This window comes from Petaurus breviceps, unplaced genomic scaffold (assembly GCF_028583685.1).
Source record: "Petaurus breviceps papuanus isolate PSGF00001 unplaced genomic scaffold, PetGlider_PUasm1.0 47, whole genome shotgun sequence".
NCBI classification, from domain to species: domain Eukaryota; kingdom Metazoa; phylum Chordata; class Mammalia; order Diprotodontia; family Petauridae; genus Petaurus; species Petaurus breviceps.
This window is the reverse complement of record NW_027186349.1, coordinates 8,913,973-8,941,074: the sequence shown is the minus strand read 5'-3', so window position 1 is coordinate 8,941,074 and position 27,102 is coordinate 8,913,973. Positions and strand designations below refer to the sequence as shown.

General features: G+C 39.6%; 1 protein-coding gene across 1 annotated transcript in view; it reads right to left on the bottom strand.

The window, feature by feature from the left end:
- The window catches only part of MYO10 (myosin X), a 266,909-nt gene extending 248,464 nt beyond the window's left edge, over positions 1-18,445 (bottom strand). The window contains exon 1 of the mRNA XM_069101406.1: positions 17,789-18,445. Coding sequence (XP_068957507.1) covers positions 17,789-17,809 — 21 coding nt within the window. The 5' untranslated portion in view covers positions 17,810-18,445. The remainder of the gene's footprint in view (positions 1-17,788) is intronic.
- Positions 18,446-27,102: the final 8,657 nt, after the last annotated feature.

The window sequence follows — 27,102 nt, the reverse complement described above, 5'->3', positions numbered from 1 at the left end:
TCAATAGGGCTTATTTTCGGGGGAGGGCTTATTTTAGAGGAATCTTACACAGTAAGGGGAGGGCTTATTTTTGGGATAGGTCTTATTATCGGGGAAACACGGTAAGAAAAATAGAAATTAGTTAACATTTCTATAAGAAAATTCTGAAACAGTATATTATCAAAATCATTACCAGCACTAGGATAACAGACAGATACTAATAACAAATGACAGTAGAAAGCAAACTAGGACAAAATATAAACCTCTTGAGGGCAGGGCCCATTTTTCACTTTGTCTTTGTATTCCCAGGCACTAGGACAGTACAGAGCAGAGAGGAAGCTTAATAAATGCGGGTTAAATTATATGGGATGTAGTAAACAGGACTTCCCTTAAAGTCTCACATGACAGTCTCTGGAAAACTGGCAAACTGTGTAAATGTACAAAGTGTAAATGAGATAGGGATGAAACCTAAAATGCAGAGTTGTCACTAATAAACAGCCAGAGCTGGGAAGCACCAAATGAACTGACCCAAGCTACTGTTTCCAAATAAGCCTCATTCCTTGACAAATTCCTCTGATGAGGAAATGAAACATGTGCTAGTAGATTCCAAATGAACAGAAAAGGAACCAAATCCTAAATCCAATGTTTTAAATCAAATAGTGTCTACTTGAAAAAATGTGATTTAATTCAACAAACATTAGGTACCTGCTAAGTGCCAGGTATATACAGTAGGCTAGGAAAACTAAATGGCTATCGTTAGGAAGAAAGACGTCAGAACAAAAACAAAAAACTCATCTAGAAAACAGTAAAAAAGAAAACAAGTTAACTGGAAACACTTAGCCTGTGGCCAACATGAGTCAACCATGAAACAGCATTGCAAAACAGACTGCCTAAATGTGAAGAGGAGTTCTACAATGTGAGATGCATACTCACAGGCTTATCTCCTTATAGTGGAATTAAATCAGATAAATAAGGTATGTCCAGCTTGGGGTAACATATTTTAAAGATGTTGCATAGTTTCAGAAGGCACAAAAAAAAAAAGAGCCTCACAAGTATTCATGGATCAAGAAAACAGGGCGCATGAGTAAAAGCTCAGAATTCAGCCTACTGGACCTAAAAAACCTTTAAAAATTGGGAAATAATAGCAATCTAGGCATAGTTTATGAAGACAGACAGGTATGTGAAAAATATTGGTTTGCTTAGTAGGGGCTATTGGGGCAAATAACAGAAAACTAAAAATCTAAGTGACTAAAGAAGTTAGGGCCAAAATATTAGAAAATTGGCTCTTACAAGTTAATAAACCATCCCCCATAAAAGTTTCTATAAACTGGATCTGAAATTAGTGTCATGGATTCTTTTGGAAGAGTATGGTAAAGTAAAGGTAAGCCCCTTTTCAGAATATTTTTTAAATGTATAGAGTAGATAGAAAAAATATGATTACAAAGGAAACTAATTATATTGAAATGTATTTATGAAAAAAAATTTTTTTCAAGTTCATTGGGGCAGCTAGGTGGTACAGTGAATAGAACACTGGCCCTGGAGTCAGGAGGACCCAAGTTCAAATCAGGTCTCAGACACTTAAACACTTACTAGCTGTGTGACCTTGGGCAAGTCACTTAACCAACTGCCCTGCCTTCTCCCCTCCAAAAAGCAAAAAAAAAACCCCAAAAACCCAAGTTCATGGACCCCAGGTTGGGAGGAGTTAAATCATTATTTATATCTTAAGGGATAAGTTGAAAGGCAGTATATTAATCTACTTTACCTTGAATTCCAATTTTTACTAACATTTATTAAGTACCTACTCAGTATCAGGCATTATCAGGTGCTGGGGATACAAATAATGAGACAGTCCCTGCCTTCAAGGAACTTACATTCTACAGGGAAAGACAATCATATACATATATAGGTATCTATGAAATAGATAAAGGCCTTTCTGGGGGAAGGCACTATCAGCTGAGGGACTAGGAAACACTTCCCATAGGGTATTCTTGAGATAAGGCTTCAAAGAAATTAGGGATTCTAAGAGGTGAAGATGGTGAGAAATGAAAGTCCAACTAAGTGGAGTAACTATTGCAGAGGCCCACAAATGGAGCAGCTTGTGCAAGGCAGAGGAAGAAGGCCAGTTTGCCTGGGACACTGAGCGAAGGAAAGGGAGCAAAATAAATATGGGTATAAGGTTATTCTGGAGTCAGACTGTTTTGTTTTGTTTTTTCACTCAACAAGCATTTACTGACAGTTGAATGACAAGGCATGATTTGAGGTATATACTGAATTCTCCAAGACTGTGTACTATATGTTGCTAGGGATGGTGAGGTGAAAAAGGTGAAGAAGAAAGGAAGGCAAAAGTTCTTGGGGCAGTGGTTGAGTCAATTGACCCTCTGTTTGCCTCAGCTTCCTCAAATGTAAAAATAAGGAAAACCAATGGCACCTCCTTCCCAGGACTGTGAAGATAAAATGGAATATTTGTAAAGAGCTTTGCAAACCTTAAAGTATTAAGAAATAAAAATAAAATTGAATTTTAAAATAGTATTCATTCTACCAGTTCTTCCCTGACAGTCAAAAAAACCACTTAAGGGCCTACCATATATAGAATACAATTCTAGGCACCAAAGATACAAGGATTAGATAAGACAACTATGAAACCCTGACAGAGAAAAATGGAGCATCTGCATTAAAAGACTGATACGAAAAGCAGAGATGAATCAAAGTTTATTCAAAAGTATTTATTATTTACATAAAAAGCCTTGTGCTAAGAGCTGAAAATATAAAACCAATATTAATCACTTGAACTTAAGTGAAAACATCTTTACATTTTAATTTCAGAAAACAAGTCATTCAACTCTGATACTTCCTAGAAGAGAAAAAAAAATTCTCCAAGTTAAAAACTCACCATCATCATCATCATCATCATCATGATGTTTAAACAAAACCACCCATTCTGGGACCTGGCTGTGTTTCCAGTTCACACATGGTACCGTGAAGGCAACAAAATGCAATGGAATGAAGGATTAGAAAATAAATCCATTGAAACAAATCCCATGACATATGCTTCCTTTGGCAAGGGCAAAGAGGGATCTCCTTGAGTTATTTCAGTCTCCAAAGGGCACTAGCCATGGGAACAGCATCCTCTGTAGACTTGAGGAGTATGTGTGTGCATCATCGGCTTACACTTAACAGTGGAACTGTCTTGCATCTCTACTCACAGAAAAATGGTAAGCTTTATGTTTTAAGCTTATTTAGCTAGGCAAAATATTGCCCAAAAATTCTAACCCAAAATCAAAAGTAAAATTAAGTAGCAAAGATATATCTGCTCAAAACCAGTACTGTTTCTGTTGTAATGAAACTTCTGAAGGGAAGAACCATAAATGTTTTGGTGCAAACTAATTTAAGAGTGCCACAAGAAATGTAACGTGTTTTATAAAAGCTTCAGATTTAGCAAGAGTACTGCCCATATACAAAATAAGTACTTGATAACTGACCTACTTCAAGCACCCATGAAACTATAAAACTTCCACTTACACCTACACCAGAATGAGAAATCTAATTCCTTCTCCACTTAGAGATATATTAATGGTAGACTAAGATCACTCTAAAGGAAACTTATTTTAAATAGATCACTGTTGCACAAAGTAACCTCCTGAGCTCATTTCCTTTAAACAGATAATATGTACCCAAGGTAACAGATGTAATGGATTACATTTTCAGTAGACCATAATCCTCTAATTTCATTGACCACAAACATAACAATATAAAAAGAATGACCGTTCGTTTTTTGTTGATGCATCTATTAATGGCCAGAGCTCTGGGCTTTGAGTCCAGACTGAGACAGAGGTTCAAACATGACTGACACTTAACTTGTGTCATGCTCTTGACCTCTTTGTGTACCTTAGGTGATTTTCTAGGACACAATCTACTAAATTATAAAAGAATCGCGATGTCCAAAAAAGGGTTATTTACTTCTGAAGAATCTATAGATTCTTCAGTATCCCTGTATGGAAATTCAATTCAATTTGTTAAAAAAGGTACTGAATGTGTTTGGATATGGAAGGCAAAAAACTGAAACAGTTTCTGTCCTTAAGGAGCTTACATTGTACTGAAGGGAAATGACAGGTACACAGAGAAGGGAAACTAAGTAGATACCAAAAAGATTCATTTTGAATTGGGTCTAAAATCACTTATGTTTCATATTCAATATCATATTGCTTGCCTTCTCAAAGGGTAGAGGAGGGGAGAAAGGGAAAGAACCTGAAACTCAAAATTTTTAAAAATGAATGTTAAAATTTTTTACATGGAGAAGTAAAGCAAGGAGTAGATGGCGGAGTAGAAGCACGACCCTCCCGCAGCTCCAGCTTCCACCCTCCCCAATCCATGTAAAAAGGGGACTCTAAACAAACTTTGGAGCTGCAGAATCCACAAAATGACACAGAAAAGCTAACCTCCCGCTGAGAACAGCCCGGCAGGCCAGCAGGAATCGGCCAGCGCAGTGCTCTGGAAGCCGAGCCCAGCACCACACCAAGGCTTTAGCCCCAGGGCGGGCCTGACCAGTCGCCAGCCAGAGGGACTCCAGATCAGCAGCAGCTGTGGCCGTTTCCAGATTTATCAATACATAGATGCGAAGGACAAGGTGAGAGGTCAGTGCAGTCTGGACTTTGGGACCCAGTAAGTGGGAGTGCGTGGCACAGCCTGCCAGCACCACGTGGCGGCTTCAGCTCCTGGCCTGTAGAGTGTAGGGGGACCAAGCACCAGTCTGAGGGGTAATCGCTCTTGCTTTAACCTGCTTGAATCTGGATTGCAGTCTAGGGTGGAGGTACTGGGGTGTGTGTCCAGCTTGCCAGAGCGTGTGGAGACCTCAGAGAGGGCACCCATCTAATACCTCCGGCAGCTGAGAAAACCCCAGCGTTTGGGACGAAAACTCCCCTGTCTGGTGGCAGAGTCCTACTGTGGCAAAAAGCCCAAAAGTCAAATCACTGAGTTGCAAAATGAGCAGGCAAAGGAAACAAAGCAGACAACAATACACTCCTATTTTGGGGACAAAAAGGAGCAAAGCATGGAACAGGAGGAAAACAGTGAAGTCACAACTCCTGCACCAAAAGCTTCAAAGGAAAATACAAGCTGGTTACAGGCCATAGAGGACCTTAAGAAGCAGATAAGAGAAGTGGAGGAAAAATTGGGAAGAGAAATGAGAACAATGCAAGAAAATTATGAAATAAGAGTCGACAGCCTGACTGAAGAAAATAATACCTTAAAAAACAGACTGACTCAAATGGCAAAGGAGGCTCAAAAAGGCAATGAGGAGAAGAATGCCTTAAAAAGTCGAATTTGCCAGATGGAAAAAGAATCTCAAAAGCTCACTGAGGAGAATCATGGCTTCAGAATTAGATTGGAGCAAATGGAAGCTAATGACTTTATGAGAAATCAAGATGCTGTTAAACAGATCCAAACAAATGAAAGAATAGAAGGCAATGTGAAATATCTCATGGGAAAAACCACTGACCTGGAAAATAGATCCAGGAGAGATAATTTAAAAATTATTGGACTGCCTGAGAGCCATGACCAAAGTAAGAGCCTGGAAAGCATCCTCCAGGAAGTTCTCAAAGAAAACTGCCCTGATGTTTTAGAACGAGAGGGCAAAATAGAGGTTGAAAGAATCCACCGATCACCTCCTGAAAAAGATCCCAAAAAGAAAACTCCTAGGAATATTATAGCCAGGTTCCAGAATTCCCAGATTAAGGAGAGAATATTACAAGCAGCCAGGAAGAAACAATTTGAATATTGTGGAAACACAATCAGGATAACCCAGGATCTGGCAGCTTCTACACTGAGGGATCGAAGGGCCTGGAATGTGATATTCCGGAGGTCAAGGGAGCTGGGATTGAAACCAAGAGTCACCTACCCAGCAAAACTGAGTATCATGTTTCAGGGGAAAATATGGTCATTCAGTGGAATACAGGACTTTCAAGCATTCTTGCTGAAAAAACCAGAGTTGAATAGAAAATTTGATATTCAGATACAAGAAGCAAGAGAAGCATGAGAAGGTAAACAGAGAAAAGAAATCATAAGGAACTTATCAAAGTTGAACTATTTTTTTTTTAAAGCAATCAGGGTTGAGTGGCTTGCTCAGGGTTACACAGCCAGTTGTTGTTTCTGGGTGTGGTGCTGGGTTTCTGGGCCCGGATGTGATACGGGTCGGCCCGGCACTGGGGCCGGTGCTCTTGCTTGCTGAGCCACCTGGCCAAAGTTGAACTATTAACATTCCTACATGGAAAAACAATAATTGTAACTTATGAAACGTTTCTCAGTAGTTGAAGGGATTAGATATATATATGTGTATGTATATATACATATATATATATATGTGTCTTTAAATGAGGGTATGTGGGCATATGAATACATATTTGAATGTGTGTATATACGTTTACAGGTATACATAGATAGAGGGCATGGGACCAATTTAACAGGAAGGGATTATACTTAAAAGGTGAAATTAAGAGGTTAGAGGAATATAATGAGAGGAGATTGGGAGAGACAGAGTGGGGCAACTATCTCATACAGAAGAGGCAGGGGAAAATGGTTACAATGGAGGGGAAGAATAGGAAGGCAAAAGGGAATGGGTCAACCTTATTCCTATTGAATCTGGCTTGAGGAGGGAGGGAAATACACACTAAATAGGGGATCTCACCCTCCAGGAGAATAGGGGGGGAAGGTGATGTGAGGGGGGATGATGGAAGGGAGGGAAGTTGGAAGCACCCACTTTTGAAAAGGGACAGGATCAAAGCAGAGAATAGAACAAGTGGGAGGTGGGATAGGAGGGAGGGAAATATAGTCAGTCTTTTACAATACATCTACTATGTTATTGTTTTGCATTAGCCGCACATGTACAACCTATACTGAACTGCTTGTCTCCCCAGTGGGGGTGGGTGGCAGGGGGGGAAGTGAATGAATCTGGAATTGAAAGTTTTAAAATCAAATATTCAAATATATGTATATATATGTGTGTGTGTGTGTGTGTGTGTGTATATATATACTATTATTAATACCATCTTACATGTTATTAAGGAAAAAAAAAGATACACAGGCACTGAGGCATAGAAATCCACTGGAAAAGTTGAAACAGGTGTGGGAGAGAATATGGGAGAGAGCAGATTGGAGGTGGGGATATCCTGTGGGACTGCTGTTTTGGGGGGATGGGTGGGGGAAAAACGGGGAGAAAATTTGTAACTCAAAATCTGGCGGAAACGAATGATGTAAATCAGAAGTTAATAAAGCATTAAAAATAAATAAAATTTTTTACATGTAATTGGAAAAAACATAAATGTTATTTTAACATACACGTATAGATATAAAACAATTTGTAACAAAATCCCAAAAACTCACTTGAGTTTGTTTTGTCTTCCTTCATCCAACTGCTCATGTAAAGGAGTGAATTTTATATGATACAATACATCAGGATGGTGAAAAAGTTTACAGAGACCACATCATTTCTCAGACTATACAGCAACTTGAGCTAACTCACGATAGACTGTTGTTAACTAGCAGCATGTCAGATGGAGACACTATATGAGCTACAACAAAAGGTTGCATCTGATAATATTTAAGTTCAAATTAAACTTCAAGGTCTACACCAAGGTTCAAGAAACGATTTTAATAAATACAGGATGGGGAAGTCGTGATTAGACAACATGCTCAGTATTGCTCAACAGTAAGACATGGCAGCCAAAAAAGCTAATACTAGACGGCACCCAGAGAAGCCCAGTGTTCATGATGACATGAGTAATAAATAGCTCTTGCCTGCCTTGGTAAGTGCCATATCAATGGAGGTCTTCAACTGGAGACTGTATAACACATTGTAGTGGGGATTTCTACTCAGTTTGAGGTTGAACTAGGAAGGAATAGGCATTCATAAAGCACCTACTGCGTGCCAGGCAATGTGTTCAATTATCTCTTTTCATTCTACATTTGGGGAAACTAAGACAAACAGTTGAAATTTCTTGCCATGGGTCACACAGTAAGTATTTGAGGCAGGATTTGAACTCAGGACTTCTTGATTCCAGGCCTGGCATTCCATCACTGGCTGCCTCACTAGGATGCTAAGGTCCTACTTCTCTTAAGGGGAAGTATGACTTCAGCTGGGCCTTAATGTAGAGAGAGGGGCTAAGAGGAAGGCCAAGTGGGGAAACAACAGGGAGCTGGTGTGAAGGGAAAAAGGCATTCATTGATTCATGTAACAAACATGAAAATTAAGAAAGGTCACTTGCCATTGGGGAAATTGAAACCTTCCTCAAACATGGGACTAGAGATAGGTAAGTTAGGTTACCACCATGGGATGCAACTGGGAGGAGAGATAAAAGGAATAATTTTTCATAATACTTATATAAATGCACATAGGTATTTATGTTGTACAAAGTCAGGTAAAAGATCAAACTTCCATTGGGCAGGAATTTTCAAACCTTGTCTAGGGCAATGAATATTTTTAATAAGGGAGTGATGTCCAAACTGAGTCTTGAAACAGGGAGAATTTTAATAGGTAGAGATGAAAAGAGGGACTGGAGTGAGAAAAGTCATTGAAATAGGAAATTCAGAGCCAATTCCAGAAATTCCAAATAGTTCAGTCTAGCTGGAGCACAGGACATTTGAAGGAGAGAAGTCTGATGACAAAGTTATTAAGGGTGTTGGAACCACAGCACGGGGAGGCCTGCTTACAGTGAAGTAAAAAGTGTACTGGCTCAAAAGTAATAGGACCTCAGTTTAAATTTTCTCTGACATTTACCACCTATGTGAACTTGGACAACACACTCTACCTCCCTAGGCCTTATTTTCCTCATCTGTAAAATTAGGGGGCTGGACTGGGTAGCTTTTAAGGTCCCTTCCAGCTTTAGATCTGAGAGCCTGCGACCCCTAGAGTGAGCATGAAGAGAGGGCCAGGAACAACAATTCAGGGAATCTGAACTTTCTCCTTTAGGTAACGGGAAGCCAATTCATCAGAACTCTGCTTTAGGAAATAAATCTGGCGAGGAGAGATGATAAAGAAAACAAGTTAGGAGGCGACTGCAACAGTTTAAGGTGGGATAGAATAATCACAGCCTGAAAATCAGAACTGATTTGGTGAAAACAGCAAGGAAGGGAAGGGTGGGAGAAAACTTGCCAAGACAGAATTAACAGGATACAGTAACTGATTGAATGGGAAGGAAAAGGGAAATGTCAAAAATTAATGAGGCTTCTAGCCTGAGTAACAGGAAGGATGGAGACCCACAACCAAAAAGACAGAAGCCAGGAAGAAGAGTGGGTTCAGACATATTGAATTTGACGTGTTACTGGGATATCCAGGTAGGGTATCCTATAGCCAGGAAGAAATACAAGTCTACAACACAGGAGGGAAGCTGGGGGCGGGGGGGAGGGGAGGGGGAACAAATTTGGGAGTCAGGAGAAAGAGGTGAGTCACTAAAGCTGTGTGGTTTCCCCATTCTCAAATTATCATAAATACTCACCTGTTTATAGACTGCATTCCCCCATTTGAGAACAGGAACTGTCTCTTACTTTTGTACGTCTGTCCCAGGGCCAGCATAATTCCTAGTGCTTAGCAGGATTATTGTTTACTGCTAAATAATTGCCAGGAGAGAGAATGCATAGAAAGAATACAGTCAAACCCACTAACTTTCAGAAAATACATAAAACCTCAAGGAAAAGTTATATTTGGAGCCAGGGAGAAAGAATCACAAGAATGAGGGAGGGAAGGAAACTGTTTTGTTTGGTTGCAAAACGGCAGAAATTCAATTAAAGTATTCTGTGATGGAAGCAAATTGCGTGAGTTACAGGGAAGACTTGAAGGCTACAGCAAACACTAATTGTCACTGTTTTTCAGTCATTTCAGTCCTGTCCAACTCTTCATGATCCCATTTGGGGTCTTCTAGGCAAAAATACTCGACCGGTTTGCTCATTTTACAGATGAGGGCATGGAGGCAAACAGGGTTAAGTGACTGCCCAGGGCCACACAGCTAATCAGCATCTGAGGCCAAACTGAACTCAGGTCTTCCTGACTCCAGGTGAGATGCTCTATGTACTTACCAAACCACCCAGCTGCCCAATAACTGCACAGGGGGCACAGACTGCAAAGGAAGCAGTGAGGAAGAAAAGGCATTAAGTACTGACAACTTTCTTGATAAGTCTGATAATGAAACAAGAAGTTAACAGTTGAGGAAATTTGCTGGAGTTTAAGTTCAAGAGGTTTCTGAGGATAGGAGAGACTTGAGCATATAGATAAGTAGGAGCTAGTGAAGACAAAGATATTATGGGTAAGGCTGCACGGTAAAGCAAGGACCAGGTCGGCCTCTTCAGTCTTGTCTCTCTCTGCTTTCTAGCCAGAGGGGGCTTACTCAATATCCGTCATGAAGTTTCCATCTTTCCGTACCTGTGCTCAAAACTTGTGTCACTAGGCCTGAAATACTGACAACTCCAAAGGAACTGAACTACAAATTTTACAAAAAAGAGTTACAATTCAGGCCCATAAAACAATTATTACTTCCTGCTTCGTGTAGGGCACTGTGTTAGGCTTGAGGAGATAAAGGTCCTGCCTTCAGTGAGTTTACCTTCTAACAAGGGAACAGAAGAGAGGAAGAACAGAGGGTAGGTAATCCAGGGTGGCTAAAGCACAAAGTAAAGCAAAAAGAATAAGGGAAAGTCTGGGAAAATAGGGTGCCATCAGATCATGGGAGGCCTTGATAAAGAAGTCTGAACTCAATATGCAATTGAGAGCCCTGAAAAAAACTACTATTTAAAAGGAGTGATTTGACCAGATCTATGTATAGGATAAGTGTAGCAACGGTATAAAGGATAAATTAAAAGTGAGGGAGAATGATGAAGGTGAAAAGACTCACATTAGGAAGACTCTAGACTAGGTAGTTGGTAGTGGGGACCTTGCAAGAAATATTAGGGATAGAACTCCACAGGATTTGAATGCCACAAGAGGTGAAAAAAAACGTCAGAAATAACAAGACTTGTGAATGCAGGAGACTGGGCCAAAGGTGAGCATCTGTGTTGAAGTTACTGGGGAGGATAAGCTGCAGAAGATGGAGAAGGTTCAAGAGAGAATTGATATGGGGTGGCCAGGTAGCACAGCGAGTAAGAGCACCGGCCCCAGTGTCGGGATGACCTGGGATCGAATCCGGGCTGAGACACTTAGCACCCACCCAGAAACACCTGGCCGTGTAACCTTGAGCAAGTTACTTAACCCCAATTGCTTTAAAAAAAAAAAAAAAGAGAGAGAGAGAATTGATATACAGTAAGAGATAAGGCCAAAAAGATAGTTGGGAGATCTAAATATTTCTTGAATGCCACGCTAAGGACTTTGGATTTGATTCTTGCAAGTGATTGGGGAATAATGGAAAGTTTGGGGGGTATCAGAGTGACATGAAAGCAGAGTTTTGGGGAGAATCATCCAATAGCTAAGTGCAAGAGAGACTGGATGGGAAAACTAACATTTCAATGACTGGTATGTTTCTTTAGACACTCATGGTAAATGTCACCAGATATAAGTATAAATACAAAGATAAATGCAAAGGTACATGATCCCACAGTTAATGTATACCAAAACTTTTCATTCATCTTTAATTCTACTCTTAGTTTAAAAACAAACAGCCTCTCCAGTAGAAATGAAAATTGCCTCCTCTATATGACTCAAAATGATTTGGGCCTCCAGAGGTCTGAGAAGCACCTTGGAAGAAAATAAATTAAGCTTGCTATGGGTTCCATTTATTCACTTTTTTAACTTCTTCCAGTAATACAAAATGATTATACAAAAGGCTAAGCCCAATTTTATAATTGCTTCTATCAAATGTTTAAAGAATGGGGTACTGTATATTTTAATAATCACATAAACAGAGGATGTGTTAAATGTCCCAGTTCCTTAAGGTTATGCTAGTTTAAAATCCCAGACTTTAAAACAAAAGCAAAAACACTCCATCCAAACCCACCCTACCACTCTATTTAAATAGCCAAGAAGCTGTAACACAATGGTCCCATCAACATCAGTCAGTATTTTATTTCTGCTGGAGGAAAGTAAGCCGTGTGAGAGGGCTAAGAGAGAGTATTTGAGAAGAGATTTGGTGATTTCCTGGTATGGGGGGGGGGGAGGCACCATACTGTGAGCAAAGAACAAATGGATATATACTGCTCTTTATTCACATGGAAGTCTTTCACATATGGCCCAGATGTTGCTTCTTATTGACAGCTGTCAACAGAACTGCCCCAGGATATATAAAAGATGCATTTCCTACATTTTTCCTTTTTTATGTAATTGCAGACTACTGTCCTAGAAAACTAATGCTTCAAACCCTTTTATTCTCTAAAAGAAAAAAACTATGCTAGAATATCACAAACAAGTGATGCTTATTTAAAAATGTGTCTACAGTGGAGGAAAATAAGTGTTAGAGAAACAAACCTCAGGTATAAGATGTACAAACATAAAACAGGAACAAAACCCAGAATCAATCACACCTCTTCAAGTTGAGAGTTCTAAGTGTTTTCATCTAACATCTAGGTTTTCAATCCTAAAAAAACCTGGTGGGGGAAGGCTGGGCAATTAAGGTTAAGTGATTTGCCCAAGGCCACATGGCTAGTAAGTGAGTGTTAAGTGTCTGAGGCCAGATTTGAACTCAGGTTCTCCTGACTCCAGGGCTGGTGCTCTATTCCCTGTGCCACCTAGCCACCCCTAAAAAATTTTAAATGACAGAAAAGCAGCTTGTTGGAGAGGCTAGGTGGCACAGTGAATAGAGCACCAGCCCTGGAGTCAGGAGGACCTGAGTTCAAATCCAGCCTTAGATACTTAACACAAAAACTAGCCATGTGACCTTGGGCAAGTCATTTAACCCTAATTGCCCTCCAAAAAGCAAAAAAAAGGACAGAGAGAGAGAAAAACAGCTTGTAAACCATGCTATCTGATAAATATGTATTGATAACTTTTTCCATTAGAATTTTATACCCTGAAACCTTAACAGCCTTTATGTATATCAAGTAATGTCAAACTCAAACAGAAATGATCCCTACTAGTTGCATACTGACTTGGAAAACCACATATTAACATTAGCTATGTGATATGGTATTTTCTAAGGAAGCTGGTAGCTAAAGGACTGGGCCTGGAGTCAGGAAGACCTGAATCCAGCCTCAGATACTCACTAGCTGTGTGAACCTGGGTAAGTCACTTACCCTTTGTTTTCTTTAATCCACTGGAGAAAGATATGTCAAACTACAAATATCTTTGCCAAGCAAATCCAATGGACAATACTGATGCTATGACAGGGTCACAAAGAGTAGAACAGGACTGAATAACAATCACAAGAATGATATTTTTATTTTCTTAAACATTTCCGAATTATTTTTTTTTTGCTTTTTTGGAGGGAGGATGGCAAGGCAATTGGGGTTAAGTAACTTGCCCAAGGTCACATGACTAGTATATGTCTGAGGTTGGATTTCAACTCAGGTCCTCCTGACTCCAGGGTCAGTGCTCTATTCACTGTGCCACCTAGCCACCCCCCCAACTATATTTTAATCTAGTTCAAGCCAGCCTGACAGCTTTGATGTACATTACACCTATGACTTGAACAACAAAAAACACTCTAGAATATCTCATTAACCATCCTCATAGAAAGAAGAAAACTGAAGAATTAAGTTTGTGATGTTTAAGTTAGTTATATTTTTGGCTTAAATTTTTAGTAAATTTCCTGTCAACTCAAAGTCTAGAGTTTAGTATATTTTTTTTATTTAATTTTAAATCCACAAAAAGTATTTTTGCAGCTTTTTTGGATTCCTAAGTACTTGGGAGGGTGGGTGGCATTCAACTTTTTTTTTTAATTACTTCAAGGCTCTAAATTTAAGTTTCTGCCTGAAGCAAACTTTTAACCACTTATCTGAAATGCTGAAAAAACAGGCACCCGTGAAAAGCAGACACAATATATTATAGTTAAGCTATAAAAGACTAATGAAAGTAGGTGACGAAACTAAAACTTGATGGGGGAGTTTTGCCCACTTAGGGTGGTTGGTTTTTTTTTCCCCTAGTCCTGAAGTACATTTTGAAGTCAATAGCTGTCAGATGACTGGCACAAGTTCTTGCCAGTCAATGATAAGATCCTAGGTGTTATTTAAAGCAGGCAAGTATAGACAAGAATATAGGGCCTGTAATGCACACAGAAATTAATACAATTAGGCTATTGCTTAATGTGTATACTCTTGTACATAACAAAACATATGCGAGTCACAATTGGTTTCCATTTTCTCGTTATCAGGGAACTTATAAAAGTAATAAATGCAAACAGAAATTTTAGTATCTTTCCACACTAGCTTCAAGTTGACAATCATTCATCAAGGTATTATCTTGTAATTTACCTCGAGAGAAGCTGCCTAAGAGAAGGCCCCTTACAAGGACACCACAAAATGTCCTTAAAAAAAAAACCCTACCTAGAAATACTTAAATCCTTTTCCCCTGCCTTCAGTGTAACAGAATATTACAAAGCTTTTTTACTCTTCTCATATTTCCTATGATGGATATTCTATTAAAATAAATTCTCAAAACAAGACATTAGCAAGATTTTGCTAAGAGACCTCTGACAACCTAAAACATTTCTAATTTATCATGCTTCAACTCTTTGACACAAGACTTACATGTTTGCATTCTAAGCAGAAAAGGAAACCAGTTATTCTTATGGGTGGAACTCTGGATATAAAGTAAGGGCCAAGTTGTAATACTAATCACATGGATGGTAGGAAAGATTCAAACACAATTTAAGTATGGGGAAGAGAAGAAAGCCACTGTTACTCATGAGAAATAGAAACTGGAAGTTAAGGTGACCTGGGTTTTAGATCTACCTTTGCCTATGCACAAGTCACTTTCTCTCTGAGCCTCAATTTCTTCTGTAAAATGAGAAGTTTGGACTAGATTATGTCTAAGACCCTTTCTAGCTTGTGAGTCCTTGGCTATGTGATATCCAAGCACCTTTCTTTATTCATTTGTTCAATGAAAGGTATAGCATTGCACATTTATTGCTCTCTTTACTGGACTGTTGAGAGAGGAGCACATAATAAACTGTATGATCTTAATCACATCACACAAAATTCTCTGGGCTGGTTTCCTGTAAAAATGCAAGGATTCAACAAGATGAAAATAGCTGACCCTCATTTTAAGGTTTGTAAAGGACTTTACAGACATTATCTCATTTGTGTCTCACGTGGATCCAGTTTAGAAGGTTCTATTATTGAGATTTTACTGATGAGGAAATAGGGTCAGCGAAGTTGTGACTCTCCCAGGGACAGTTATTGAAATCAGGTTTCTCTTGCCTGCCAGTCCAAATTTCTTTGCACTAGACCCCGTATCATTCAATGATCTTCAAATTGCTCTAAATAAAAAGGATGGTCATTTGTAGTAGACAAAGCAAAATGGGGTTTCAAAGCATTCTTGCGAAGGAATCACTCACCTCTCTCTGAGTACTTAGTTTCCTTACTGGTCAAATGGGGATAAAACCTATAGTATCTCACTCACAGCAACAAAAAACCATATAGAAACCTTAAAGTATTTTATAAAGGATGCCAGCTATTAAGATGCAATGATTCCTTGAAATTTCGCTCCTGATGAGTGCTACTATGATAACAAACTCTACCTAAAGCACTTTTAAAGATTGTGAAGCACTTTACATAGGTTATTTCATGTGAGTCTTTATAACAATACTACCAGGTGGGTGCTACAGGTGGTGTTATTCCTGTTTCACAGATGAGGGACCCCAGACCCAGGCAAGTTAAGTGACTTGCAAACAATAAGTGTCAGAGAACTCTGGTCTTCCCAACTTTAAATCAAGCCCCCCTATCCATTAGGGCCATACTACTTCAAAGCACTGCACTTGAGGTTGAATGGATATAAAAAAAAATACCATCTCTACTCAAACAGGACTTTTTAATGTACCATTCTGTTACTTAAAGTGAAAGAAAATGCTGTTACCTTTTCATTATGTTTGTTTAGAATGAAGTTAAAGTAACCTTTCTACCTTGAAAACCCAGTAGGAAGGTCAGTAACCACTCAGTCCTAGTAGGTTATCCTGCCATTCTCCCTTAGATGCACTAGGGGCAGAACATTAACTTTCTTACAGATGAAAGTAAATGACCCACTCCGACAAGGCTAGTTTGGTCCAGTTGACAATGCTAAACCTATATTGTTAAGACAATCTAGAATTCTTGGAAGAAAAACAAAAAACAACCCTCTTTTCTTTTTTTCCTGTGAGCAGAGAAATAAATGCTATGAACTTGGGCAAGCATTAGTCTAATAATGTCACTCAAAAGAAAGTCTGTATTTAGAGTTTAATTTTGCTTTGCAAGGCACCTGACCATATGGTTTCGTTTGTTATTTTTGTTCATTAAAAATGCTATTTTCCACAAATGGGATAAATATACATTCTGAAAACAGAATGGTTTGAAGACATAAATGTTACATCCAGTTGAGCTAAGTAAAGTAAGTTATTAAAATGGTACAGCATACACTTCATAGCAAAACCATTCCGTTGATGAGACTTGGGAGTCTGTGGTGGAACTACCCAAGTTTCACAAACTCTCCCCTGGACTTACTGGAAAACCACATTAGAGTGACTCATGTCATGCTTAACTCTGGGTCATTTCAAACCTGAAATCTGGGAAATATAGAAAAATTAAATCAAAGTAGAGGAATAAATCCATTCTAGAAATTAAACTAATTCCCTTTGATGAGAGTTTTAGAACAAATTTTGTAGGTTTTAAAAAAAAAGTATGTTACCCTAGTATCAAGAAAGATAACAATCATTACTAACAGGGTCTTTTCTAAATAAGTTGCTCATCTTTAGAAATTCTCATAAATTTTTTTTTCCAGAAAAACATTCACAACCTTCAAGAAAATTGTCACTTTAAAAAAAATGATCCTGATATCCATCTGTAATTGCTCCAAACCTTAAAACAGAAACATTTGGTGGGCAACAAATCTTAAATACCAAAAACTCTGGCAGGGAGTAAGAAAAAAGAGTAAATTAAATCCTTTCCCCTATTTCTTTTACTTTATTACCCTGGCCTGCCTTGTATTTGAACCCCTGCAGTAACCAGTGAACCCCTCTCACAGGAAGCCAACAAGTTTTTCAAAGGAAATACCAGAGCCTTTCTATGAGGAATCAAGCATTTGGCCATGTCCTTGTTTCACATTTTAGTGGACTTTCTGCAAAAAGGCAATCTTGCCCATTTAACTGCTTTCTCCAGGCCCTTAGCTCACAATCATATTCAATGGTCCCACAGCCCTTTGACTTACCTAAGGAGTTTACATACAGCCTGTGACACAATCATGAGCAAACAGCCTACACAAAAGGAAACTCACCTTCTGTACATCCTGGAGAAAAGTGGGAAGAGGAGACAATGCAAAAGCTGCCAACGTTTACTCAGCAAGAGCCTCCTCCCTGGGGAATTCATTTCATTCAACTTTAAATTTTTCTTTTTCCCTTTTTTTTTTAAAGTTTCTCCTTCGTGGGCTAAAGAGAAACCGTAACAGTGTATTTCAAGCGAAAGATGGAAAGAATTATTCACGCAGCTCAACAAGTGGTCCCAGAAAAGCGATCCTGCCCGGTCGGGAGCCCCAACTTTGCCGAGTGGCAGCGAGACTTAAGTCGGGCGCCCCGCGACCCTTTTGCTCGGGGTTCTTAACAAAAGCAGCTCAGCGTGGACTTGGGGCGCAGGAAGGAGAGAAGGGGAAAGGAAGAGATCGAGGTCTCCCCTGTCTTCCCTCCCAACCCCGCCAGTGTACCCCTAGACTGTAAATACTCACCTCACTCAAGAAGTTATCCATTGTTTAACTGGAGAGTCCAACTTGCGGAAGTCAGCAGAGCAAAAGGTCTGGGTCAACCATGTGTGTCAAGATCCCCGGTCACTCAGAACGGAGGCTCTTCAGGGTTCGGGTTGCTGCCATCACGTCCTTCTCACCTTTCGGGGGTGGTTGCTTTTTTTTTTTTCTGACTGTTTTAAAACAAGTCTCTTAAACTCGCTCGGTCCAACGGGAGCCTTTGTCTCTTTCTCGAATTTCCTCAGTTCTGGGTAAAGTGCTCGCAGAGGCAGAGCAGCTGGTGGCACATTCTTCTCCAAGGACGAGGGGGGAGCTGAAAAAGCCTGGGGCCCCCGGGCCGGCGCGCACGCAAACACACACACTCACGCCGGCAGAAGCACAGCAGGGCGAAGGTCCTGCCACAAAGAAGCTCGCTTCGGACCGCTCGGGGCAGTTTCCGGGAGGCTCTCTCCTGCAGTGCGTCCTTCCGCGGCTCCCGGGACGCGCCCCCCGAACACTCTCCCCAACACAGCTAAACCCCAGCGCAAGTCCCGGCCACACCGCTCGCAGCTCCGCTCCTCACTCGAGAGCCCCGGGGGACCCGGAGGCCCCGCCCCCGCCTCGCCAGAAGCCCAGCGCTCGGCCAATCCTGGCCCGGCGCTGCTTTGGAATCCCGACCCAGCCGGCCCGAGCGATCCTCCTCCTCCTCTTTCTACTCCTCCACCTCCTCCTCCTTCCCCGCCCGGCGCCTGCCGCACCTCCCCTCCTCCCCACCCCGCTCCGCACCTACCTCCTGCGCTCCTCCCACTCTGCGGGACTTCTGCTGCTGCAGGAGCAGCCATCCGGCCCCGAGGCTGGCAGCCTCTCTCCTCCACCCACCCACCCATCTTCCTCCCTAACTCCCCTGGAGAAGGCAGGGGGTCTCTCCACTCCGCGTGAATAGTAAGTTTAAGGGAAGGCTTTTAAGTTCCTCCCAGGTGTTTGGTTTGGTATATCCTGGAGCCAGTTCAATAAAGATCTTGGTGATGCGGCATCTGTAGACGAAGAGACGTGAGTCTGCAGAAGCTTCTACACTTCATTTGAGTGTGAACATTGAGAGCATGGACCGGTGCACTCTGCTTTGCACTTCCTAAGCGCTTAATAAATCACACCCCCCCCTCCGCCCCATCCATTCATTTAATCCTTGTCTGTGCTCCCGAGTGCTATCAAAGCAGAGACATTCAGCATAACCAAATTGTAAGCCTCAGTACAGTATATACTTTCTCTCCTGCGGTCAGTTTAGATAACATTCTCAAAGGACAGGGAAATGTTTTCTGTCAAGCCACAGGAAAGTGGAAGAAGACTAAGTTAATGGCACCGTGCAAAATGTAAGCTCCATGTCTGGATTTAAAAAAAAAAAAAAAACAGGGGAACCGAAGATTATTTAACCAAGTCGAAGGTGGTCAAGATTTCCGATCCAGAGGCTTTTCAATAGAAGAGATCACTAGCGTTTATAATAGAACTTCAATCGTTTTTATGACCCATTTACCAGAGCAGCTGGGTAAGATGAATATTATTGCACCATTTGTTAAAGCAAACACTTAAGGCATCGAATATTTTGCCAAGTATCACAAAGTAAGTAAAAGCTGCGTGACCCTGGGAAAGTCACTTAACCCTGTTTTGCCTCCGTTTCTTCATCTATAAAATGAGCTGGAGAAGGAAATGGCAAACCATCCCATTATCTCTGCCAAGAAAACCCCAAATGAGGCCTGAAGTTGGACAAGACTGAAACCCTTCAAAAACAATAGTTCCTCTTACAAATCACCTCTCCTCAAACCTAGAGCTTGGTCCAATGAGTCCCATCTAAATTCATTCTTAGCACCTTTCTCTAATGTGCTCAGAGACCCATTATCTTTTAAATATAAACAATACCTAGATATGAGAGGGATTATTAATGGAGTCTAGTTTGATGAATATGGCTTAGGGTCTGGGATCCAGGCTGCCACTGAACAGCTGTGCAAACTTGGCCAAAGTCTGAGTTTACTGTCTGGAGCATGGAAGTATTATAATACCTATGCCTCCACTTCTTTTCTTCAGTCAACAAACATTTAATAAGTTCGTATTGTATACAAAGCTATGCTAGTCAATGTAAGAGAACATTAGATTAGCTAGGACCCGTGATCCCACAGGGATTTCTGTTCCTCCCTAGACCTGATTTCATTTGGACAGAAACATCAAATGTGGATATTCCCTCGACTAGGGTTAATTTACGGTCTTACAGGGTTCCCTCAGGTACTTAAACCGTCTATTCACACTAGTATACTGATTTTTTTGGAGTTTACAGCCTAGTAATGATAGTGCCTAACATTTATATAGCTCTGTAAGCTCCTTAAGGCTTACAAAGTGCTTTGTATATACCATCGAATATAATTCTCTCGACAATACTGAGTTAGGCACAACAGGCACCCCCATTTTAGAGATTAGGAAACTGAGACACAGGCTAAGTGATTCTTTCATGGTCACTGGAATAGTGTTAAGACATGATTCCAAAGCAGATATCTCTTCACTCCAAATCTAACCCTACGCTACATTGCCTCCTACTATAGGGGGAAAAATAGACCATCACAGATGACTTTCATACACATTGCATGATAAATTCAACAGAATTGAAAAACAAAGTGCTATATGTAAGATCTGGGGGCCTTGGGGAAGGCTTCATTAAGGAGGTGGCCTCACATTTGTTTCCAAAAGTAAATAGAAATTCAACAGTCCAAAAGGCAGAAGAAGAATCTTAAAAATGAAGGAAATAATGTGAATAGCAACAACAAAAATAAGACTCCAGAAGGAGGTAAGGCACTTTGAGGTAACAAAGAGTAGACCAGTTTAGCTACAGCATAAAATGAACACAGTGTAGTATAAAGCAAAGTTGGACTATTGTATTTTTGACAGGCCAACTTTGAACAATGACACAGATTCCATATTTTTGGTGACCAGGGACCCAACAATGATAACATGCAAACAGTAACATTTTGCACCCCTTAATTGTAAATTTTGTGTGGATACAGAATACATAAGAGGAATCATGTTTAGCTTTCAGCTCTAATTTCATATCAACCCTTATTAACACAGTTTAGTTTACTCAGAACTAATTGCTGTACCAGTCTTGCCCACCGCCAAGGTCAAACTAGGTGTGAGCAAGGTAGGCATTCACTGTAGGTTTCAACCCAGGAAAGGATGAATAAAAGGACATCACTTCAAATAATACTTTTTCTAAATGTTCTTTTAAAATCTATAAAATTCTGCTCTCTTTTAAAAACAATAATTCTGAAATTAAACACCAAAAAAAAATATCTCTACACACAGTGGACACAAAAAGAGGATTCTTTAAGAAATCTCCATGAATCTACATTTCTTACTACTTATCTCTTTAACTTAATTGTGCCCTAGGGGTGGGTGGCTTTTGTACTTTCCACTACTCCTTAAGGATGTTTGGAATTCAAGAGGAAAGAAGATTTCACCTGAGTCCTTTATACTGATTGATGAGATTGTGACTTATTGAATGATAAGTTTTGTTTAAGACAATGTGGCCACCTTAGCTGTTATGATATATTGTTGTGAATGCTATACTTCGGTTTCTGGAATGTTTTTGCTTTAGTTTACTGCTGAGTAAATAGAGAGTTCACTGTACTATGCAATCAGAATCTTAAAGTTATTCACAGCAGCAGGCCTCAGGAGAGCTATTCATGCTTGGCTTTACATTTATATACATAATTCTATATATTATTTTCAAAATACTTCCTTCTAAACTTCCTTTTGTCCACTTCTGTGCATTTTTTTAAGATGTTACAATGGCCCCCCCTTTTTCTGTGTCATTGTTGTCAACCATTACTCTTTAATCCCCTCCCCTAATTAAAAGCCAAGAGAAATGAAGAGAAATAAAATCCTTCCTGAGAAATAAGCCTGGTCAAACAAAAGTTTATCTGACTGTGGCCAAATCTAAAAACAGATGCTTCTTTCTTCACTTTTTGTCCATCACCTCTCTGTTAGGAGGAAGACAACATACTTCATCGTAGCCCCTCTGGAGACATGGTTTGTCATTGCACTGATCAGAATTCTTAGGTCTTCCAGTTGTCTTTTTTCTTTACAATGTTAATGTCCTCATATAAATTGTTCTCCTGATTCTGCTCACTTCACTCTGAATCAGTTCATACTATCAAGAATTTTCTGAAATTATCTCTTTCATCATTTCTTATGGTAACAATTATATTTCATTACACATATATACCACAATTTATTTAGCCATTCCCTCAATATCTAAGAAGCAATCTAAGGCACCACCTTCTAGATCTTTTCTTTCCTTTTTCTTTCCCCCTCCCCTTCATAATTGGGAGGTTTGTTTTGCTTTCAATTATTCCCTCCCTAGTATTAGGCTTCCTCTTAACCCTGCTTTTGATTCCCACATTTTTCCCTGTTGGGTTTAATGTGTTCTGCACTAAACTGTGTGTATATGGGTTCAACCTTCCTCTGTCCATTTCATATAGGAGTGAAGTTCATCTGATGTCCACTTCTCCCACCCTGCCTCCATTTATTCATACTCTTCTCGTATCCCTCAATTATGGGAAAGAGCAAGTTTCACACACACACCCATTCCTACTTTTTTCACTAATGCATACCTCCTTTTATCTTCCCTTCTCTTTCCCCTCTTAAAATCCTCAGAACTGAGCCAATCCATCCCAGGACCTCTGTTTTTCTTATTTAACTACCTCAATATCCTTTAAAGACATTAAGATTCTGAAGGAACACTTGTTTCTTCTCCTTCTATTAAAATGTTAGCACTACATCATCATACAGCAATTTCCACTTACTCAAATAAATTTAATTTTCTCAGATTTCCTACTCAGTTCTGGTCTTTTCATCAGAAATGCCTGAAAGTTCTATTTTCCATTAAAGATCCATTTTCTATTTCTAAAGATCCTCTCTATATTCTTATATTCTTTGGGATAAGTTTTTCATCCTCATTAGCCTATATATATTGTATTTTGCAATAGCAAATTCCAAGATATCTTCTGTTTTTGTTTTTGTGGAAGCTGCCAAGTCTTATGTTTTCTTGACTATATTTTCTTGGTACTTGAACTTCCTTTTCTATATGCTTGCAGTGTTTTTTTCTTTTGACAGAGGAGTTCTGGATTTGTCTCTGATACTCCTGGGATTGTTCAGGAGATTATCATCATTATTTTTTCTATCTTTACTTTGCCCTCTGATTCTAATAGATTCAGAGAGTTTTCATTTGTGATTTCTTGAAATATGGTGTCTTTTTAAAATTATTATTATAAGGATCATGAAATTAAATGTTTGTTAAATCATCTCTCTGACCTATTTTGCAGATTTTTTTTCTTATTAGTTATTTCATTTTTTTTTCTGTTTTTTGGTCTTTTAATTTTGTTCAGATATTTCTTGCTATCTCAGGGAGCAATGATTTCTATTTGGTACTTTCTAGTTTCCAGGGAGTCTATTTCCTACATAAGATTTACTTCTAAACTATTTATTCTCCTTGCAATTCTTCCCTCCAGAGCTTTCATTTCATTTATATCTCTTATTTAACTTCTTTTAGTTGTGCATGTAGTCATTGTAGAAAATCAGTTTTCTACTTTGAATTTCTTGCAGTTGTTATAGAATTATTCTTTCCTTCATTTGGGAGATCACTAAATTTACAGTATTTTTCATACTAGTTGATTTTTTTTCATCAACTCATCTCTCCATCCTTAGTTCTCCTTCTGACAGTCATGCTTTTGTGCTTTTGGGTGGGGTGGTTGGCCCTGCTTGGTCTTATCCTGGTCTCCTAGGTTCTTGTGTTGACCTCTACTGGCATCTCAGAACAAAGGTTTAGGAACTTGAGAGATCCTTTTCCTCGACTGTCTAGTTCTGGGCACCATGCTGTTTGCTAGTCACTACCTACAGCTGCTTCCTAGGATTTTCTTACTCTTCTGAGGGTACTTCTAAGGGATTCTTCTGCACTTGCTACCTCTGGACACAGAGCCTTGTAAACTAAGTATCTTTCATCTCTGGTTGCAATGAGAGGCTAACCTTACCCTGGCCCAAGTTTTGTTGGAGGGAACCCTTTTCTTGTTGCTTGTGAGTGTCTGGCTGGGTTTTTGTGTAGTTCTGGGGCAGAAAAAGTGACTAGTTTCTCACTGGATTTCTTAAATGTTATTTGTTCTGGTGTGAATTTTATGGCTTTGCTGGAGAAGTAATGTGACAATTGGGTGATCAGCCTTGTTTCAGACAGCCATTTTAGCAGAATAAAACTCCACTCTTAATCACTTAATCAATCAGTCAACAAACATTTATTAAAGCACTTACATGCAACTATAGCAGGTGTTTGTGAAAAGAGCCCTTCTGGATTCTAGTCCCAGCTCTGCCACTAGCTTTCAGGGTGTCTTTAGGAAAATTGATTCCCCTCATCTCCTCCCAGTTTTTTCATCTAAACAATGAGGAAGTTGGACTAAATAATGTCTAAGAACCCTTTAAGACATAGATTATATGATTCTATGTATGATCTAAGGGAATTAATGTACCTTTCTAAATAGTTCTGTCTAGAGATTAGCATTTTTACCCACAAGTCAAATGTTGATAATGCATTTTGTAAACTTTAAAGTGCTTTATACATAGGAGTGTGCTGGTATATGTTTAACATTATAGAGAAGATTCTTTTTCAGATTGGACTAATGGGCCTTATGTTTCTTCTAACTCTGTGATTCTGCAAACAAGAAAAAAGTCATTCATAAAGAGTAATAGGTTATATGTGTCCTTTGCATTATATATATGGCAAGACCCAATTCATAGCTGGACAATAGGACATTCTGGTCCAATGAATGTCCTAGTAAACTGAATGTTAACTTATATATTACAATGAAACTAGTCAAGGACATAGATGCTTTGAGTATAGAACAATAGAGATCTGCCTTTGGAACTTATTAAAAAGTATGTTTCCCCTGTTTCCAGCTTGTATTGATTGAATCTTCCTAACAACTAGAACTTTCCACAGGTGAAATGAGATCCCTTGGAAGGTACTGGGTTCCCCATCACAGGAGAACATTTGCTTCAAAGTTCTCCTCCAAATGTGTGATTCTATGATACAGGTTAATTCATCTGAATTCCCTAAATGAGAAATGCTTCTCTGTAGGACAAAAATTCCTAATTGGGGGTCCAAGGCTCTTTAAGGGTTCTATGGATAGATTTCAGGGTGGGGGAATGGGAGAAGGGAATAAGCATTTATATAGCACCTGCTATGTGCTGGGCAATATTCTGAGTGTTTTTAGAAATATTATCTCATTTTATCCTCACAACAACCTTTCAAGGCAGGTGCTATTATTATCTCCATTTTATAATTGAGGAAACTGAGGCAAACAGAGGTTAAGTGACTTGCCCAGGATCACATAGCTAGTAAGTATCTGAGGCTGGATCTGAACTCAAATCTTCCTGATTCCAGGCCCACTGCTCTATTCATTATGCTAGCAATTGGGATAGGAGAGTCTGGTGAATTTGGATGGCAAAAAAGTTATATCTTTATTTTCACTAATCTATGATTTCCTTTGTAATACCATCTATTTTGTTTTATATACCTAAAAACATTATTCTGAAAAAGGGTCCCAGGCTTTACCATATTGCCAAAGGGGTCCATGACACAAAAAAAGTTAGAAATCCCAATTGAGACAGCTTTCTGTCTTTCACTTCTGCCTTATTCTGTTCTCAGGATCATTGTAGAAGCCTAGTGAGTATGAGAGTTGGTCAACCAAAATTATCTCTGAGCCTAGTCATCTCCAAGTCAAACTGTGGAATGTCATGGACCCAGGCAATTGGAATTGCTTCCAGATTGCTTATGAATCATACCTAAAATCCACTCAAACTGTAGATAAAGGGTAGCAAAATTTTAAAAAGTCAACTATAAACTAGTGCTTGATGTGTTTCCCCCTTGAAGCTAAGAGTTTGAAAAGAATACGAATTTCAGTAGCATTCTCCTTCCCATTCTTATACAACTTCTCCTTTGTTCTTCCCCTGTACCATTTCCTTTCAGAAATGAGCAGGAGCAAATCAGTCATCAGTTTGAGGTCAGTGATCTAATATGTTGGGCATCGTAGCTTTTTAAATTTAGTTCAGTTTCACATTTGTAACCCTGGGCTCAAACCTAGGTTATTTTCTTAAGACTCTCTTCATTAGTGGAGAGAATGATTACTCACTGTTTCATGTCTGAAAAATGGGTGAGCGCTTAGCCTTGGAAGAAGAGAGATTCCTGCTTCTGGATTCTGACTGAGGGAAGACACAGTATTCAAGCCTCTCTTCAGGGAGATGTCTCTGGAGGCAGACTCCTGGAAGAAGGCAAATGTAGAAGAATAGCCTCCTCAAGTGTATCCTTATTTCTAACTTGCCATACTAGAGTACTCAAGGACTTCCAACTAGGTAATCTCTCAGGGACTCAGTCTCTCTCAGTTGAGATGAGATAGCTTATTCTGAGTAGGAGAGTTCATTCACTCTGTGTATAGTCTGGTATATTCTTATGTATATAACTTCTCTTATTTCTGTTTGAGATTTCCCCAGATAAATGGATTTATTTGCTATTCCAGCATGTGTGATGGTCTTTGTGTAACTAGTATTTGGTGGGAAGGGAGTCAAGTATTTGCATCTATCTTGTGGCACTCCTTCCTCATTAAGTGATGGCAACAAAGATAAGTGACTTAAACCTAAAAAGTATTTTCCCTAGGCCAGGGCTTCTTAAACTTTTTCCACTCAAGACCCCTTCAGCCCTTCTTGAACTGTGGATCACACCCCATATGAGGTCATGACCTACAGTTTAAGACCTAGACTGGCAATAGTTAAGGAGGCAGACAAATAGAATTCTAGCCCAGGATTCCCTCTGAAGATAATGGAATGGGTACCACCTTCATGGCCCCAATCTCCTGCTTCCCTCCAGGCAGGAATCAAACTGGTAGAGGTAAAGAAATCCCAGATATCCATCCATATCTCCTTGTGAGCAGACTCATAGACATACATGTAACCTACATGGGCAACACACATCTTACTTATTTTTTACCTGATGTTGCACAGTTAATCAAAGGGAATCATAGTTAATCAAATGAGATAATGTATTCCAAATGGTTTTCAAATCTTAAAACACTGCTTCATTATTTTTACTAATCCCCACAAGCAGTTATAATGGGGGAAAACAGGAACTACTCTCCTTCCCCACCCTCATCTTCAGGATCCTGAGTCTTTCCACTGGGCCGTGTGTATTCAAACTCAGTAAAGGGGGACTTGGAGTTTTGGAGTTTTGCAGCAAATCCTGG